This window comes from Monodelphis domestica, chromosome 3 (genome assembly GCF_027887165.1).
Source record: "Monodelphis domestica isolate mMonDom1 chromosome 3, mMonDom1.pri, whole genome shotgun sequence".
Classification (NCBI taxonomy): domain Eukaryota; kingdom Metazoa; phylum Chordata; class Mammalia; order Didelphimorphia; family Didelphidae; genus Monodelphis; species Monodelphis domestica.
This window is the reverse complement of record NC_077229.1, coordinates 537,786,597-537,804,108: the sequence shown is the minus strand read 5'-3', so window position 1 is coordinate 537,804,108 and position 17,512 is coordinate 537,786,597. Positions and strand designations below refer to the sequence as shown.

The 17,512-nt window shown below is 36.4% G+C and overlaps 1 protein-coding gene across 1 annotated transcript in view; it reads left to right on the top strand.

Annotated features, from left to right (window-relative positions):
• Positions 1 to 17,512, top strand: part of MEGF10 (multiple EGF like domains 10) — a 177,250-nt gene that overhangs the window by 99,221 nt on the left and 60,517 nt on the right. Inside the window, exons 5-7 of the mRNA XM_007486611.2 lie at positions 3,950 to 4,042; positions 12,332 to 12,578; positions 14,616 to 14,736. Of these exons, the coding sequence (XP_007486673.1) occupies positions 3,950 to 4,042; positions 12,332 to 12,578; positions 14,616 to 14,736 (461 nt within the window). The remainder of the gene's footprint in view (positions 1 to 3,949; positions 4,043 to 12,331; positions 12,579 to 14,615; positions 14,737 to 17,512) is intronic.

Below are 17,512 nucleotides of genomic sequence, written 5' to 3'. Positions count from 1 at the left end.
CAAGAACTAGAGTTTGTAAGGAATTATTGCTACAGAAAAACTTGCAAAGCAGATGATGAATGGAAGCTTGAAGATATGTCCATAAAAGAAAATTCCAGAGAAGAATGTGACCTAGAAGAGGCAATTGGATTAAGTTGGCTCAGAAACTGAGTCATTTCTCTTCCTTAGAGTCTTTGAGGAAGAAAGCTGACAGGAAGAGACATTCTGTAGCTTCTGGCTACTGGTTTCAACTTTGAGACTTGAACATAGCTCTGAAGATCCTTTCAAAGTATTAACAATATTCCCTCAAGAGACAATTGAACTCTACTTTCTTGATATTGAATTTATAATACATTAGAGAAACCTAAAATTCCCTCTACCCTTATTCCTCCCTTTCTTCCTTTAAAATAAATCCTTTTTCAGTATTTTTGAAGTGAAATTAGTCTATTGAAAGCTGCTTACCATCTCTGAGTAACTGTTAGGATATGTTGAAGGAAGCAGGAAGTGGAGGGGGGAGGAGAAGAAAGAACTTTGTTTTTCTTATGACTTTAATTCCCAGTGTGACTGCCCAGCATTTCCAGTTACCTTAAATAACTCAGTAAAAGAGCCTCCAATACAAGTTAGTCTGGGAAATTGCTGGAGCCTCAACCACAATGGGGGAGGGGTCCTAGAAGAGATTCTGGAATCTGAAGAGAGCAGGAGATTCTGTGGGAGAGGCAGTTTAGCTCTCTCAATGCTGAGACAGTCTGAGGAAAAATTCTGGTCAAGACTGTCTCCTGAAGAAAGATTTACATCTTTCTCCTGGTGACTAGACACCCCCCAATTCCCAACTGAAGTGGCTAGCTAAAGAAGATACAAAGCAGCTGCTGACAAGATCACCTTACAATTCCTGGTGCCCTGGGTCTGAACTGTGCCCAGTGGGGCCAAGACCAGGGCCATCCAAGCCTGAATCTCTCAGGGGCCCAAGGCTGCCAAGGCTTTGCTCCCCAACTTGAGGAAGGAGGAAGGGATAGCTAGAATAGGGACACCTTTTTTTCCCTCTTTCCTCACAAACCCCTCCTGAGGCCATTTTCCTGTGTTATCCCCAATTGATCAGTTAGAATAAAGATTGTGGTCTTCCCCAACTGATTCTAATGTGAGTGGGGAAAACAGGAGGAGGGAAGCTCTTTATATCATAGTATTAGAGGGAAGTCAAGAGGCAGTTTGGGTGAGCAGCCATAGCTGAAGGGGGAACTACAGACTCACTTCCCCTCTTCTCTCCCTTGGCCAATTTAAACAGCAGCTGTCTCTCCTGGGCCCTGCCTTGAGAGGGGAGATCTCCATTCTTTCTCTCTCTCTTTTTACCACCAGAATAACTCTCCATTACACCCTGGGACCAGGACACAGATAAGAAAACTCAGTAACTAGGAGTATATTTTATTTCAAAAAGGGAGAGGTTAAGAGGGTCAGGGGAAATCCCTAACACTGAATTTACTAACTAAAGTAGCCCAAAATCTAAAGCCTTTTCATGAAGGATCTTCTTAGAGTTGATTTTTTACTTGATCTCCCTAATATGCTAAGCTGTAAAACCCCAGTCCCTGTCTATATATCCAATGGTCAATAACAGATGAGGCAGGGATCCAGGAAAGGTCCCAAGTCCAGATGGACTTGGACCTCAGCTTACTGACAACTAGCTGTTGACACAGGACAGAGACAGCTTCTTCAGATCTTCTTCAGGACACACACCACAAAACCGAACAACACAGGCAGCAATATGGGATAGGATCCAACTCTCAGGACTTAGCATCCACACCTTCCCCCCCTCTGCCAACATTCTAGAATCTTTTCCTGCTGGTCTCATGCAACTCTCCCTTGCAAACTTTATATCTTCCTTATGCTTACAGTTTCTCTTTTGGTCTCTAATTTTATCTGCATAGATACCCAATGTTGGATAATACAACTATTATCTCTATTTTATAGATGAAGAAATTTCCATTTACAATAGGGTTGGTCTTCCATAATTTGCAGAATACTTGGCATCATATCTGATCTCATTCCTTATTGAAGCCCAAACCTCTCTAGTGAGAAGAGCAGAAATGAGAACCTAAAAAGTTGAATGTATTGGAAAAAGTAAGAGATATAATTAGAACCAGAACACATGTTATTTCTAGTTTCATATGATCAACTTTGTGTACATCTATTTATTAATAAAGAAGATTTGCAATTTAATGTTGCAAGAATGCTACTAATCTTGTTCTATGTTAATGGTATTATTCTCACCAGGAGCCATAGTTTTGTTAAAAGGACTAAAGTCAGATTATATTTTTTTAGTCCAAAGTTATAGTTACTTCAGAATTTACTAAGATTTAGAACATTTCACACTATAAAACTCCAAATAGATATATGATGGACATAAAGGAGAGGAGCAATGAAAAAATGATCTTTCATATCTAGAGATCTATAGGAGAATAAAATAGATGGTTTTAATTATATAAAATTTAAAAGATTCAACAGACAAAACTAATATAGTTTAAATTAGAAGAGAACCAGGTAACTGGGGCGGGGGGGGGGGGGGGGATTGTTGCAGCAAATTTCTCTGATAAAGGTCTCATATCCAAGGAATGTAAAGAACTGATTCAGATTTATAAGACCAAGGGCTATTGATTAATCTACATTGGAGTAATGGGTATGCGACAAAGGTTCATTCATATACTGTTGATGGATTGTGAATTGTCTAATCATTCTGAAAGGCAGTTTGGAAATATGGCCCAAAAGTTACTAAAGTGTACATAAGCTTTGACCCAGTGATGCTGCTATTAAGTCAATACTCAAAAGAGATAAAGAAAAAGGGAAAAAAGCCATGTGTACAAAAATATTTATAGCAGCTTTTTGTAGTAGCCCAATACTGAAAATAAAGGGGCACCCATCCATTGGGAATAGCTAAACAAATTGTAGTATATGAATATAATGGAATACTATTGTGCCATATCAAATGAATTATTTCTGAGGAAACTGAGAAGACTTATAGGAATAACTACAGAGTAATCAGAAGTAGGAGAATAGTTTATACCACATTATTAAGAAAAAATACTTTAAAAGGCTTTAGAACTTTGATCAATGCAATGATAAGCCATGAGTCCAGAGAACTGAAGATTAAATACACTTCCAGAAAGATGATAAGGTTAAGAAGCAAAATAAGACATATATTTTTGACATGGCCACTGTGGGAATTTGTTTTGCAGGCATATTTATTTTGAAGGTTTTATTTTTTGTTTTTATTGTTCAATCAGGAAGAAGCAGTTGTAGTAAGAGATGATAAATGCTTATAAAGTTAATTAAGTAATTTTTTAAAAAAAGGAAAACACCAAAATAACTTGGTGGCATTTTTTGCCCTATATATGTTAGCACTTAAGGGCTGATTTTGAACTTAGTTTATTTTAGTACCAATAAATTGCTTCTTGACACCATAAATTCTTCTATTTGTTTCTATTTTACCAGAGTCAGTCCTCCCTGTGTAGGAATTACCTTTTGCTTTATCTCTCACAAGTCACAAAATCATGATAACATCTTGCTGTTTTGAGTTGTCATATACAAGTTTATAGCCACATACAGAGACATCCAGATCACAAAACAGATAAATGCTGATTAAATAAATATTGGATTCCCTATTTTTCTCTCTTAAATTGTCTACTATGTTACCACGAATTTAAAGAATAGAAATGAAGGACTACACTTTGAAATCTTCAAACAAGGGTAAATTATACAATTAGCAGGAAGACATAAAACCATTAAAATTATCTCATTTATTCCACTGATCTCTATTTCTTAGTATCAGATGTTACCACTTTGTAATATAGTTTGAAATCATGATTGCTAGGTTGCCTTCTTTCAGTGAAGAAAATTATCAAGTTTGAATGTTGTTTTGTAAAAATTGTTTTGTTTTTTAAAGTGTGTATAAACTCCCTTTATTTGATTGATTTTTCTTTGATAGCCCACTGTGCTGATAAATGTGTCCATGGTCGCTGTATTGCTCCAAACACCTGTCAGTGTGAGCCTGGCTGGGGTGGAACCAACTGTTCCAGTGGTAAGTTTCCACCTGTTGCTATCTGTCTTGGGCTGCTTTTACTGTATGGACTTTCTTGTTTGTGAATTAGTAGGGCTTTTCCCTTTTTTTAACTGGTTTTTGTACTCATTATTTTTGTACTCATTTTATTGCAAAGATGGTGTGGGATCTCTCTCAAATAATAACTCCTTAAGTCATGTGGTTTACTCAGCAGCGGCCTGTTTAATGCAAATTTATAAATATGTAAACTATTTCATTCAAAGTTGATGCCAAACTTTAGAATTATTTTTTTGCCTCAATTAGATAATACAGATGACTTCTCCATTATGTTTTAAATCCTCTTTTTATTGGTTTATTCTTAGTGATAAATTTGTGTTGGTGAAATCTCCAAAATTTGCCCTTAACTTCAAAAGGAAATTTTTATTTACAAAACTGATTTTATATATCATTTTCAATGAGTTTGGAGAAAAAGAAAAATTATTGCTTTCAGAGTTTTGTTGTAAAAGCTACAAATGTTTTAATTATTGAAATATATTTTGAACTTGACAAGACATTTTTTACATATAAAATAAACTTTGGATTTACTTATTTGAAAACTCATAGTGACATTTAAAGAGCTTAAGCTAGATGTTCTTTGATTTCAACTGCGCAAATTAAGTAACAACACTAAAAAATGCAGCTGTTTTTCTAAACTCTTCTGATTTTTTGTACATGTGAATAAGCATGCATGTGTACATGTTTTTAATGTTGGCAGTAGTTTAAAAATATTTAGTTTTCCTCAGCCACTTCCTAGCTGTGTGACCCTGGGCAAGTCACTTGACCCCCATTGCCTAGCCCTTACCACTCTTCTGCCTTGGAGCCAATACACAGTATTGACTCCAAGACAGAAGGTAAGGGTTTTTAATTAAAAAAAAAATTTAGTTTTCCTCTAGTTTTAGAAATGAATATGTACATAATACAAACAACCAAAATATTGACATATTAATCATGTGTTTCTAGATTCACATACCCTAAAATGCATATATTTTATGGCTATGTAGTTTGTTATTTTATTTGGTTAGTAGGTAAAAAATATGTATGACAGCTTTCATTCAGTGAGCATTTTTCAAGAAACTGCTTTTTAAAATATTGTGTACTTAGGAGCAGCTAGGTGGCTCAGTCAGCCTAAAGATAGGAAGTTCTGGGTTCAAAGTTAACTTCAGACAGTTCTTAGCTACGTATCCCCAGGCATGTTAAAGCTAGGCTCTGCTCATCCTGGGTGGGTGGGACAATGTCCCAAACTTCAGTTTTTTTCTTGCTGCTATTTTGACAGCGAATTCTGGAATTTTCTAAGGTTTCAGTGCTTTAAGGTGGTGTGGTCCCTGCCTTCTTTGTTGGTGTCCCCATCATTATCCTCCCTTGCAGCTGTGAATGCTAGCACTCCTCTCCTCCCTACAACTATGACTAGGGCCCTTACCCCCACTGAATTACAAATTTTAGCATTCCTCTTGGTCCTAGAACTATGTGGACAATGGAGATTAGTACAAATAGTACCTAATCCTGCATTTAGTGTTAGCATAGGGATCCCCTCTTTTTGATTGCTTTTCCAGTTCCCTTATCACCTTTGCAGCTGCCCCCAAAGCCCAAAGTTGGTGGTGCCACCACCTGCACTTAAGGCCAGTCCCTACCCTAGTGTCAAAGACCTTTCCTTCCAACCTCCTAAGTTGTCATTAGCAGGAAAAATGCCTCACCCCACCCTTTTGTTGACTATGCTGCTCTAGAATTCTATTTGAGGTGTTAGTTTAAATTTGTTTGGAGGGGAATTTGGGAGAGTCAGACATCTTGGCTCTGACCTATCCATGTTTTTCAAATGAGAAAACTGAGGTATGTAGTATCAAAACTATTAGACATCAAAGCCAGGTCTTCCTAAATACATGTCCAGATATCAATCTATTATACCTTCTGGCTTTTAATTATTTTAATTTAACAAAAAAATTAATAAACATAATGTGGAAAAGTGGGTTGGCAAGTGAGACAAAATGGTGGAGTAATAGGAAATAATGCAGTCAATCTCCTCTCTACGAATTCTTCCTAATAGTTCAAGAAAATCCACCAGACCAAATCTTGATGGAGACAGCCAGAAAACGCTACATTGAGTCCTTTTTCTAGCCCAGTAGGGCATAAGGAAATAGAAAGGTCTTTGGACATTGCCCACAGAATGCTTCAGCACTCACATTGGTACACCAGGGCAAGAGGTCTTAGACTTATTCTGGGGAACCTTCAGATCCACACCAAAGCACTGTGACAGAAACTAGTGGGTCCTGGCAGCTTTGTCACCGACTACCTGGTCCCTGGTCACAAATACTGGTCAGAGTGAGATTAGGGACCTTGGAACTTCAGTGTTGGAAGGCTTTGGGAGGAATAAAGAAAAAGGAGGAAGTTCAGAATCCAGCAGCAATTTTATGACTCGAACTTCAATTACAAAGCAGGGTGTTACTTCCAATCTCAGGCCAAAGGGGAGACTACAATTCTGTCTTAGTTAACAAAGCTTTCCAGCTGGTTTTTAGGAGAGTACAGAGCCCTGTTTGTATTCAGACCAAAACCTAGGTCAGAAACTTGCAGAGTTTAGACCAAAAGTTCAGCAATTAGACTTTGCCCTGGATCTGACCACTCTGAGAGCACTGAAAGCTTACAAGTCTGCAGTTTGTCCTTGACTTCCTGGAATAACACCACCCCAAGAAAATACAAAATGACCATTCTAAATCTTCCCTTCCAAATTGCCACAAAGCCCAAGTCAGGAAGTAGGAAGGAAGAATGAACAAACAAAAAAAAGGAATCTCCCCAAAAAGAATTGGTATGGTGGCAGGAAAACACAAGACACAAACCCGAAAAAAGAGAATGACTCTAAAATATCTATAAGCAAAGTCCTAGAGAAAAATACAGCTTGGGACACAAACTCAAATAGAATTACTAGAAGAGATGAAATAAGAGTTTAAAAGAGGCAAAAAAAATTTTTTTTAATGTAATGAAGTGTTTTAGGGGAAAAATGAAAAAGAAATGAGAGCTTGGAAGAAAGAATTGGAAAGGGATTTAACAGCTTGGTACAAGAGGTATAAAACCTTACCTAAGCAACAGACTCTGATAATTTTAATGGACCAAATAAAGTCCAATGAGTCAGTAGTACATATTAAAATAAAGTCAAAAGACTGAAAAAAGGTAGAAGAAAATATGTTATCTCATAATAAAAAGAGCTAACCTGGGAAACAGATCAAGGAGTAAAAATTCAAGAATGGGGATGGTGAGTGGGGAGTGGATCCAAGATCCAAGAAGTATAACAAGTAAAAGGTGGCTTGTCACCAGATTTGTATGTATTTATTAATAAAACGAGAAAGATAGAAAGATTGAGAGGAATAAGCCTAACTAGAACTGATTCTTCTTTTGGTTGGCTAAGACCCTGTCCCCACTACAGCTCAGCAGCTCACCATACATCAAGAGCCAAGATAAGCTGGACCACTTAGAGAACCTGTCAGTTCTGGTCTAGAAGCAAAAAAATCAAGAGAGAGAGAGCCCAACACACTTCCTACCTAAGTTTAAGAACCCTCCTTGCCCACTGGCTTTAAAAGGTCATGTTGACATTCTGCTGGCTATTCCCTCTTGGCTAGGGACACCAATGGTGACCCTGGCTCTACCATGCTGTCATTCGTCCCGACTTTGATTCTGATGCTGATGTCAGGGAAAGCCTGTACTCAGGATCAAAGTCCCCAAAATAATTTCCTTCACACAGAAGGTACAGGGACCCATCTAATTTCTCCCAAATAATAGTCCAAAAAAAGCAATGTTATAAACACCTCAAAGTGAATTATACAGCTACATAACCCACAGAAAGACAAAGTAAAGTAATCTTTCAGCCTAAAACAACTTAGAAGCTGACATTGGGGATTTAGTGCACAAGGGTGGAGGTGGAATGCAGTGCTTTGGGGCAGGACCCACCTGCCCCAAACTCAACTCAACAGGGTTTGAGTTCAAGTGAAGCAATAGCCAGCCCTCCCAGAACTCTCAGACACAAATGGTAAGGTGGGGCTAGATAGCTGCTTAGAAGGAGATTATAGGGGTCTCTTTTCTGGCTCTGGGTGCAAGACACATGTCCTCTTGCTCTTATGCAGGACCAGGTTTCAGTCCTGGAACATACTAACAGGGTGAGAAGGAGCACCAGCATATATCAGCACTTGTAGCCACAGGGGAGTAGGAGACCCTAATCACAGCTCCAAGGAGTATGAGTGTTTGGGATTACTCACAGAGTATTGAACAAGCAGATAGATTCCCCAGTGCCAGCTCTGAAGGCAAGCTGTTCCTTTCACCACAGTTACAGATCCCAACTTAACAGTTTTTAAACTAAAAGAAAAGAAAAAAGATAGGAAAAATGAGCAAACAACAAAAAAGAAACCCAGCCTAGAAAGTTATTTTGTGACAGGATAAATCCATACTCAGAAAGAGACAACAAAGTTGCATCCAAAGCCTCCAAGTAAAATATAAATTGCTTTCAAGCCCAAAAAGAATTAATGGAGGAGCTTGAAAAGGATTTTAAAAAGCAAATAAGAAAGAGAGAAGAAAAATTGGGAAAAGAAATGAGAGGGATATAGGAAAATTATGAAAAAAGAGTCAATATCTTGGTAAAGGAGGCACAAAATAATACCAAAGAAATATTCATATCTTAAAAAACAAAATTGGCCAATTGGCAAAAGAGGTAAAAAAATCCAAAGAAGAAAACTACTTTTAAAAAATGCAGAATTGGTCAAATGGAAAAAAAAAATATATAAGAAAGAGCTAAAGAGGAAAACTTCTTGAAAGGCAGAATTGGCCCTTTGGAAAAAGAGGTACAAAAATTCCCTGAGGGAAAAAACTCTTTAAAAAGTAGAATTGGCCAGTGATATGAGAAAGAGGAATGAATTAGAAGGAGGGGGGAGGGGAAATAGAATGGAGTAAATTGTTGCACACAAAAGAAGCATGAAACAGTGTTTACAGGAAGATGAGGGAGATAGGGAGAAGAGTATATGAACTGTACTCTCATTAGAATTGGTTCAGTGAGGGAAGGATATATACAATCATTTGGATGTAGAAAAGTATCTTGTTGAATTTGCCCTCTTTTCTATTAGCACCACCTGCTTCTTATACCCTTTTCCTCTTATTTTCCAGTAGGGTGAGATACATAGTAATCTTAATTGTATAATTTTTTGTAAAACAAATCTTTCTAAAAAGGCCTCATTTCTCAAATATAGAGAGAAATTAGTTGAATATATAAGAATACAAGTCATTCCCCAATTGATAAATGGTCAAAGGATATGATCAGGCAGTTCTCAAAGTAATGAAAGCTTTCTATAGTCATGCAAAAATGTGCTAAATCACTCTTAATTAGAGAAATGCAAATTAACACAACTCTGAAGTATCTTTTCCTTCATTATCAGATTGGCTATTATGGCAAAAAAGGAAAATGACAAAACTTGGAGGGGATATAGGAAAGCTGGGACAGGAATGATTTTGGGGGGATAGTTGTGAACTAATTCACATTCAAGAGAGCAATTTGTACCAATTACCAAAGAGATATAAAACAGTATATACTCTTGGACCCAGATCATTGCAAAGGGGAAAAAAATAAGAAACAGGATAATGCTCCTAAAAAATGTCAGGTTGGGGTGGGGCAGCTGGGTGGCTCAGTAGATTGCAAAGGGGAAAAAAATAAGAAACAGGATAATGCTCCTAAAAAATGTCAGGTTGGGGTGGGGCAGCTGGGTGGCTCAGTAGATAGAGAGCTGGGCCTGGAGATGAGAGGTCTTGATTCCAAATCTGGCTTCAGATACTTCCTAGCTTTGTAATTTGGGCAAGTTAGTTAATTCCAATTGCTTATTCTTTGTTACTCTTCTGTCATGGAACTGATACTTAGAATTTATTCTAAGACAAAAGGTAAGGGTAAGACTTTGGGGGATATTTTTTAATGATCTTTAATGAAATTAAGGACTTCCAAGCATTCCTGATGAAAAGACCAGAGCTATACAGAAAGTTTTAACGTATAAACACAAGAATGAGGAAAAACAAAAATGTAAATATGATATGAACAACAATAAAGGACTAAACAAGGATAAACTGATTATATTTAAATATAAAAAGATGATATGGTACTCTCTAAACTTCTGTCAGGGTCACTGAGAGAATTAGACAAGCCTGGAAGTAGTTTTGTTATATCTTGATGATCTTAAGAAAATAATAGTAAAATAATAAATATAAATAATAAATCAATATAAATATTTATTAATAATATATTAAATAATATAATCTTAAACAAAATATAAATATGTAATTGAAATAAGATAAACTAGTAAAAAGATTAGGGAAGTGGATGTGAGGTGAAGAGGTGAGGAGATAGGAAAAGAAGATTAGGGAAAAGTATCTAATATGTGTACAAGTAAAAATTTATTCAAATAAGGCAGTGATGGTAAACCTTTTAGAGAAGGAGTATCAGGCACCAACCCCACCCTACCCCTCAGACTGCATGCCATGCCCACCCCTCCCAGAGACCAAGTACCATGCCCCTCCTCCCTACTGAGTTCCAGTCATGTTCCCCCACCCCACCCCACTCCACCCCCTCTGCCTACACAGGGGAAGGAGAAAGATCTCCTATTGGGCTTCTGGACAGAAGTGTGGGGAAAGTGAGGAATGCCCTCAGCAAGTGTAGAGAGAGGGGAGGGAAGTGGCCCAAATGCTCCATTCTCCTCCAGCTCTGCTACCTGTGAGCTGCCCACCTTACCGCTTGTGTGCTCCCATTGGGCTGCTGGGCAGAGAGGTAAGTGATGTGAAAAAATATCATTAGGCACAGTGGAGAGGAGGAGGGGAGCAGCTCCATCCGAGTCCCTCTGCCTTTCTAGTAATGAATTTGGGGGGGGGGAGGGACAGGGTGGCTGCATACCCACAGAGAGCACTCTATGTGCCATCTTTGGCACCCGTGCCACAAGTTTGCCATCACTGAAATAATGTAAGGTGGAGGAGAGCTGTTGACCTTGAACTTCACTCTCATCTGAACTGGTCAAAAAAATCCGACATTGAGTTAGATACAAAAAACCATTTCACTAAATAGGAAAATAGGAGGAAAAAGTGAGAAGTGGCCATTGGGCATGAGAGAAAAGACAGATTAAGGGAGGGTTTTTTTGTTCATTTGATTCCGTTATGTCCAACTCTTCATTATGCTATGGACCATACTGTCCATGGAGTTTTCTTGGCAGAAACACTGGGTTGGTTTGCCATTTCCTTCTCCAGTGGATTAAGGCAGAGGTTAAGAGACTTGCCTAAGGTCAGCTCTAGTAAGTATCTGAACCAAATTTGAATTCAGGTCTTCCTGACCGTAGGCTCAATGCTCTATCTACCAAGCCATCTAGCTTAAGGGTAGCAAAACAAATTCTAAGGATGTACCAAAAAATATAACTCTTTTTGAGGTGGCAAAGAATCGAAATCTGAGGGGGTGCCTTTAATTGGGAAATGGTTAAACAATTTATAGTATATGGATATGATGGAACACCATTGTACTGAACTCTTTTCATTATAATGACTAATCAGGTTTTAAGAGTATTACTGATGAAACATTCTACCCATCTCCTGAGATAGAAATAAAATACTGCAGAATGAAACAAGTGGTTTTTAGGACATGACCAATATGAAATTTTGTTTTGATTGAATATATGTGTATTTAATAGGCTTTGTTATGTTTTCAGTTGTGGGGAGAGGATTGGGGTGGGAAGGTGAAAAGGTAGATATTGACTGATTAAAACTATATTTATATATTTTTTAAATTTGAGAACTCTGTTCAGCATAATGAACATAGTTCCTAAAGACTCATGATGAAAAATGCTTTCCCCTTTCTGACAGAGAGGTGATGGGCTCAGAGCCCAGATTTTGACATTAAAAAAAAAAAAGACATGACCAATGAGAAATTGTGTTTTGTTTTATTATATATGTTCATAACTGGGATTTTGTTTTCTTGTTTTTTTCTAGATTGAGGTTGGGGGGATGGAAAGAGAGAAACGGTTAATATTTGTTTATAAAATAAAATTTAATTTTAAAAATATGGGTTAAGACCAAATCATGGAAATTCTTAATCACCTTTAATTTAATTGAGGAGTTTGAACTTAACTTGGTATCAGCTTAAGCAACAAGCAATTGATGTGAAAGATCTCTTTCATAAAAAATAGGAGAGAAATAACTATATAAGAACTTGCTTGCATTCACTTGAGGTGATATCCAGAACTACTCTTAAACTCTTTAATGATTGAATTTCCTATCTCTCAGCATGTGACCGTGACCACTGGGGTCCTCATTGTAGCAGTCGCTGCCAGTGTAAAAATGGAGCCCTGTGTAATCCTATCACAGGAGCCTGCCACTGTGCATCAGGCTTCAAGGGATGGCGTTGTGAAGATCATTGTGAACAGGGAACTTATGGGAATGACTGCCACCAGAAGTGCCAGTGTCAGAATGGAGCAACCTGTGATCATGTAACTGGAGAATGTAGATGCCCTCCTGGATATAATGGAGCTTTGTAAGTTATATGTTGGGTGGATATAGAATATTAAGAACAAGTCTTCTAGCTCACCTTAAACAACCTAGACATCTGTATTTCCACATCATTTTCTCTCTCAAACTACTAATTGTTGAATAGCTGAATGTCAGATTTGAAATCAGAAGACATCTGTTCAAATACCATTTCTGTTATGTAACTGGGTAAGTCAATTAATCTCTATGAGCATCTTCTATAAAACCAGGGATGTCTATGTTTACCACAGCCAGTATCAGAATAGAACTCATTTTTCTCCTTATTCCAAGTTGAGAGATCTTTTCATTAATACCACCCAGCTACTTTTCCTTCATTGTATGTATTCCATAGTCAAGATTGCTTTCTTCTGAATTCATCTTTATCAAAGTAGAAGAAAATGTTCTTTGGCAGCTTATTGAGCAGGTTTTAGGCTGCAGTGTCTTTTTTTTCTATTCAGTTTTGCTCTTCATTTTGTTTGATTCTATAAATTCTTTAAAATTTGGGGAAAGAGGACTGGTCTGAAAGTGAGAACAATTTGGATTCAAATACTGGCCTAATACATACTGGGTCTACTTATGTGTATTATGTCATATGGCCCTGAGCAAAACTTTTTATTTCTTTGTCCTAGTCAACTCTCTAAGACTATAAGGTATAGAACAGTTGCTTATATGTTTTAGGAGAGGGAATGTTCTCATTCCCTTCTCATAGAAGTTCCTTTCATATATTGCAATCACTATGTTCTGGTGTGTCCTGAAAAACTGGAAAATATTAGTTCAATGATGATCTGTGCCTATCATCTAAGAACTTGCCTATCCAAATTCTAAAAGGCTCAATCCCTGAAAGGAAGCTAATGATTTTTACCTTACTAACCCATGAAAGGAAGAATTCTGACTTGTCATATCTAAGGACACGGTGTCCATTTGCTTTACTGCTTGAGAGGCTGTGATTTCATTAGTGTGGGTTTCTATGAAATTACCATCTTTGGAGGTAAGGGTTTTTCCCATGTAGTAATTGAATAGGAGCATTTGGGGAAGCCTTTTAGGTTGTTGAAGAATTAAGATATTATGTAAAACCCAGTGGAATTGCGCATCAGCTACAGGATGGGGTGGGAGGAGAGAGGGAAAGAACATGACTCTTGCAACCAAGGAAAAATATTCTAAATTGACTGAATGAAATTTAAAAAAAAAATTAAGATGTTAGAATTTATCCCAGTGGTGAACTAAATAAATATGTCTGCCTCTATATTTGACTTTCATATAGACGAAAGAGAAACAATTAGGTTAGACACCTCTGTCATCATTTATAGAGGATATTTTCATATTACATGATACATGGGCAAAAAGGAAGTAGAATTAGGAAAGGAGTCACTCCTTTGTTTTATTATACTAATTAATGTAAACATCAAACTACAATAAAAATATAAACTACTGGAAGGAAGGGACTATTTATGTTTTTGTATTTCTGCAGCCTATTTCTGCCTTGTACAGTTTTTATTTTCTTCTGTTGAGTAGTTTCACCTTACTAATGCAGAAAATCAATCATTCTGCAACTTAAAGTTAAAGAAGAGAAAACTGAGGAATAAATAAAGATAATCAGTGATAGGAAGTTGAATAGTAAGAGGAAACAGGTTTAAAATAAAACACAAGAGTTTGAGTTCAGTCATAAGGAAATATTTGACAGTTAGGAATGTTAAACATTGGGCAATGGAGCTTTTAACAAGTAGGATGAATTCTTATTTCTAAAAAAAAAAAAAATTTAGTTTTGTCCTGTCAAAATGTGAGAGAATGGACTAAGTGGCAAGAGTGGGTCCTATCAACGCATTAATACTTTTATATTAACTATTTATATTAATTCATGTTGGGTTTATGCTAATTCAGCAATAATAAATTATTGAATGACTTGCTTATTTCAGTATTCTGAAAATATTTTACAGCAATTCATATAATAAAGTTTCAACCTGTGACAGATTATACCACTGTCAGGGGTTGAAGATAATGTTGCTTTGCAAATAACAGTATCATTTGTTGGACATTCATTCTTTAGCTGTGAGGATCTTTGCCCTCCTGGCAAGCATGGGTCACAGTGTGAAGAGAGATGTCCCTGCCAAAATGGAGGAGTGTGTCATCATGTGACTGGTGAATGCACTTGCCCTGATGGCTGGATGGTAAGTTTTCCTTTTAAACGAAGTCAAAGATGTCCTTAGTTAATTGTCAGCCTCTTTTCCAAGTATTGTTTCAATTTCTAGGCTCTCTAACTAAAGATATGAAAAAATGAAAGAAGGAAATCCTTTGAAGGCGGTTTAAGAGGGAGCATGACATAAGAAATAGGAAGCCAACTTTGGAGTCAGGAAGACCTGGTTTTTTTTTTTTTTAATATATTTTATTTGATCATTTCCAAGCATTATTCGTTAAAGACACAGATCATTTTCTTTTCCTCCCCCCCCACCCCCCATAGCCGACGCGTAAGTCCACTGGGCATTAGATGTTTGAAGACCTGGTTTTAATTCCTTCTGCTGAGATATACTGGGTGACAGACAAGTAATTTAAACTTTCCCTGTCTATAGAAAATGGGATTATTCAGTCTAAGTAAGAAAAGATTGGTAGTGTTTTGATACTAATATATATAGTCACATTAGCTTCAATAGGCCCTCCCAAAGAAACAGTATGCACTGTTTTTTAAAAATGCATATCTAAAATATATATATATTATATTTCTGCATTGCAGAGTTACACTTATTGTGGCACCACCAAGTCCTTTGAGTTTTAAGCAATGGCTACTAGTAGTTCTCTGGAGAATAGTTTCATTAAAATATTTAAATTTAGGACTAAACATAGTTGAATCTTATCCCGGTTTGTGTCTTAGCTATCTTATAATCAGCATAATTAAAGTAATTTTAATTGCTTTAAACACCACTTATGCTGAAATTCTGCTAATTTGGTTAATCATATGACCAGGTGGTTGGCACAAAATTTACCAACTTTAAGTAATTATGATTTAGTCAAACTTTCATTTATAGCTTGATGTTAGTCACTGCTGTGTTCTGAGCGAGGTGTAGTGGGCTACCAATAGTGCCTAATACCAGCTCCTCTTGTCTGGTATTGATAGTTTTAAGGGCATTCTCATTGGACGGTGGAAACTTCCATGTGTAAATCTAATTAAAATTAACAGTAAGGCTAGAACCAAACTTTTTGTTTATGGGACTATATTATAGACCATCTAAGCATGAAAATGCACTCTCACTGAAAAGTGCTTTGCTTTAAATTTAAGCTACATTAACTGGTGAAATAATAAATTTTTTTTTGTAAGTTAAAACTTTATTGTATACTATGTCAGTATTCATTAAATTTAATTTTGAAAAAATTTTTGAAAAAATGTTTTAATTAAAAACATTTATAGTGTTTTATTCTTATCTCTCTATATATTTAAAGTTATGTCTTCTGGTTTTGGGGTTTGATAGAAATAAAGGCATAATTTTGTTATTGGGGTAGAGGGTTTAATGAATATAAATGCAAATTTATATTTATATTATATATTATTTATGCATATTAATTATATGCATATATAACTATAAATTATGCATATTAAATATGTCTTTAGATCATGGATTTAATATAAACTATTAATTGAATAAATTGTAATTAATACTTTGTATATTCTAATGTGGTTATTCTTATAATATAATTATATGTCTTATTATCATTCATATATTATTCCCATTTACTTTGCATGAACTCTGAAGATAGTAATGTATGTTAGGTCCAAGATGATACTGGTGTTCCTAGGCACCTGCCTTTTGGATACAGCTTCCCCCCAAAAAATCCTCCATGCAGTGTAGCTAGTGAACTAAATACTGTGGGAATACCAATGATTATGTTTACCAAAGTGAAGTAAGGTTGAGTATCTAAGCCTACTGTAAATATAGCTCAGGCTCTTCCTATTTAACCAAAAGGTTCTTTTTTTACCTGAATAGTATATAATGATGTGTGAAATAATTCTGAATCCTGGTAAAATAAGAATATATACTTCTGAAGAATCAGAAATGTTGGTATAAAATTAGATCACCTCCTCCATCTGGGTGGAAGAAGTAGTGTTTAAGCTACGATCTGTGAGGAGTATTGTAATTCCTATGGCTAAAACTGGGAAAGATAATAATAGGAGTGCTACTGTAATTTTTACTGATCAGATGAAGAGTAGGGTTTGATACTGGGGTACTGCAGGTGATTTTATATAATAAATGTTGTAATGAAGTTAATGTCTCTGAAATAGATGAAATTCCTGCTAGCTGGAGTGAAAAAATTTCTAGGTCAGCTGAAGCACCAGCATAGGCAAGATTTCCTGCTAATGGAGGGTAGACTGTTCAACCAGTTCCAGCTCCAGCTTCTACTGTGGAGGATGCTAGGGGAAGTAGAAATGAAGGTGGAAGGAGTCAGAGTCTTATATTATTTATTAATGAGAAGGCTGTATCTAGGGCACCAATTATTAGAGGAACAAATCAGTTTCCAAAACCCCCAATTATAATGGGCATAACTATAAAGAAAATTATTTTTATTATTTGTAAATTTATTTTTATTTTTTAATTTTCTTTAATTGATTCATTAAGAAAATTTTTCCATGGTTACATGATTCATGTTCTTTTCCTCCTCTCCTCCCACCCTTCTCCATAGCCAATGCACAAACTCACTGACCTATTTCCATATTATTGATATTTGCACTACAGTGATGGCTTAGAGTCTATGTCCCCTGTCATATCCCCCATCATATCCCCCATCAAACCATGTGATCAAGCAATTGTTTTTCTTCTGTGTTTCTACTCCCATAGTTCTTTTTCTGTATGTGAATAGTGTTCTTTCTCATAAGTCCTTCAAAAATGTCTTGGATCATTGCATTGCTACTCCTAGAAAAGTCCATTACATTCGATTGTGCCACAGTGTATCTGTCTC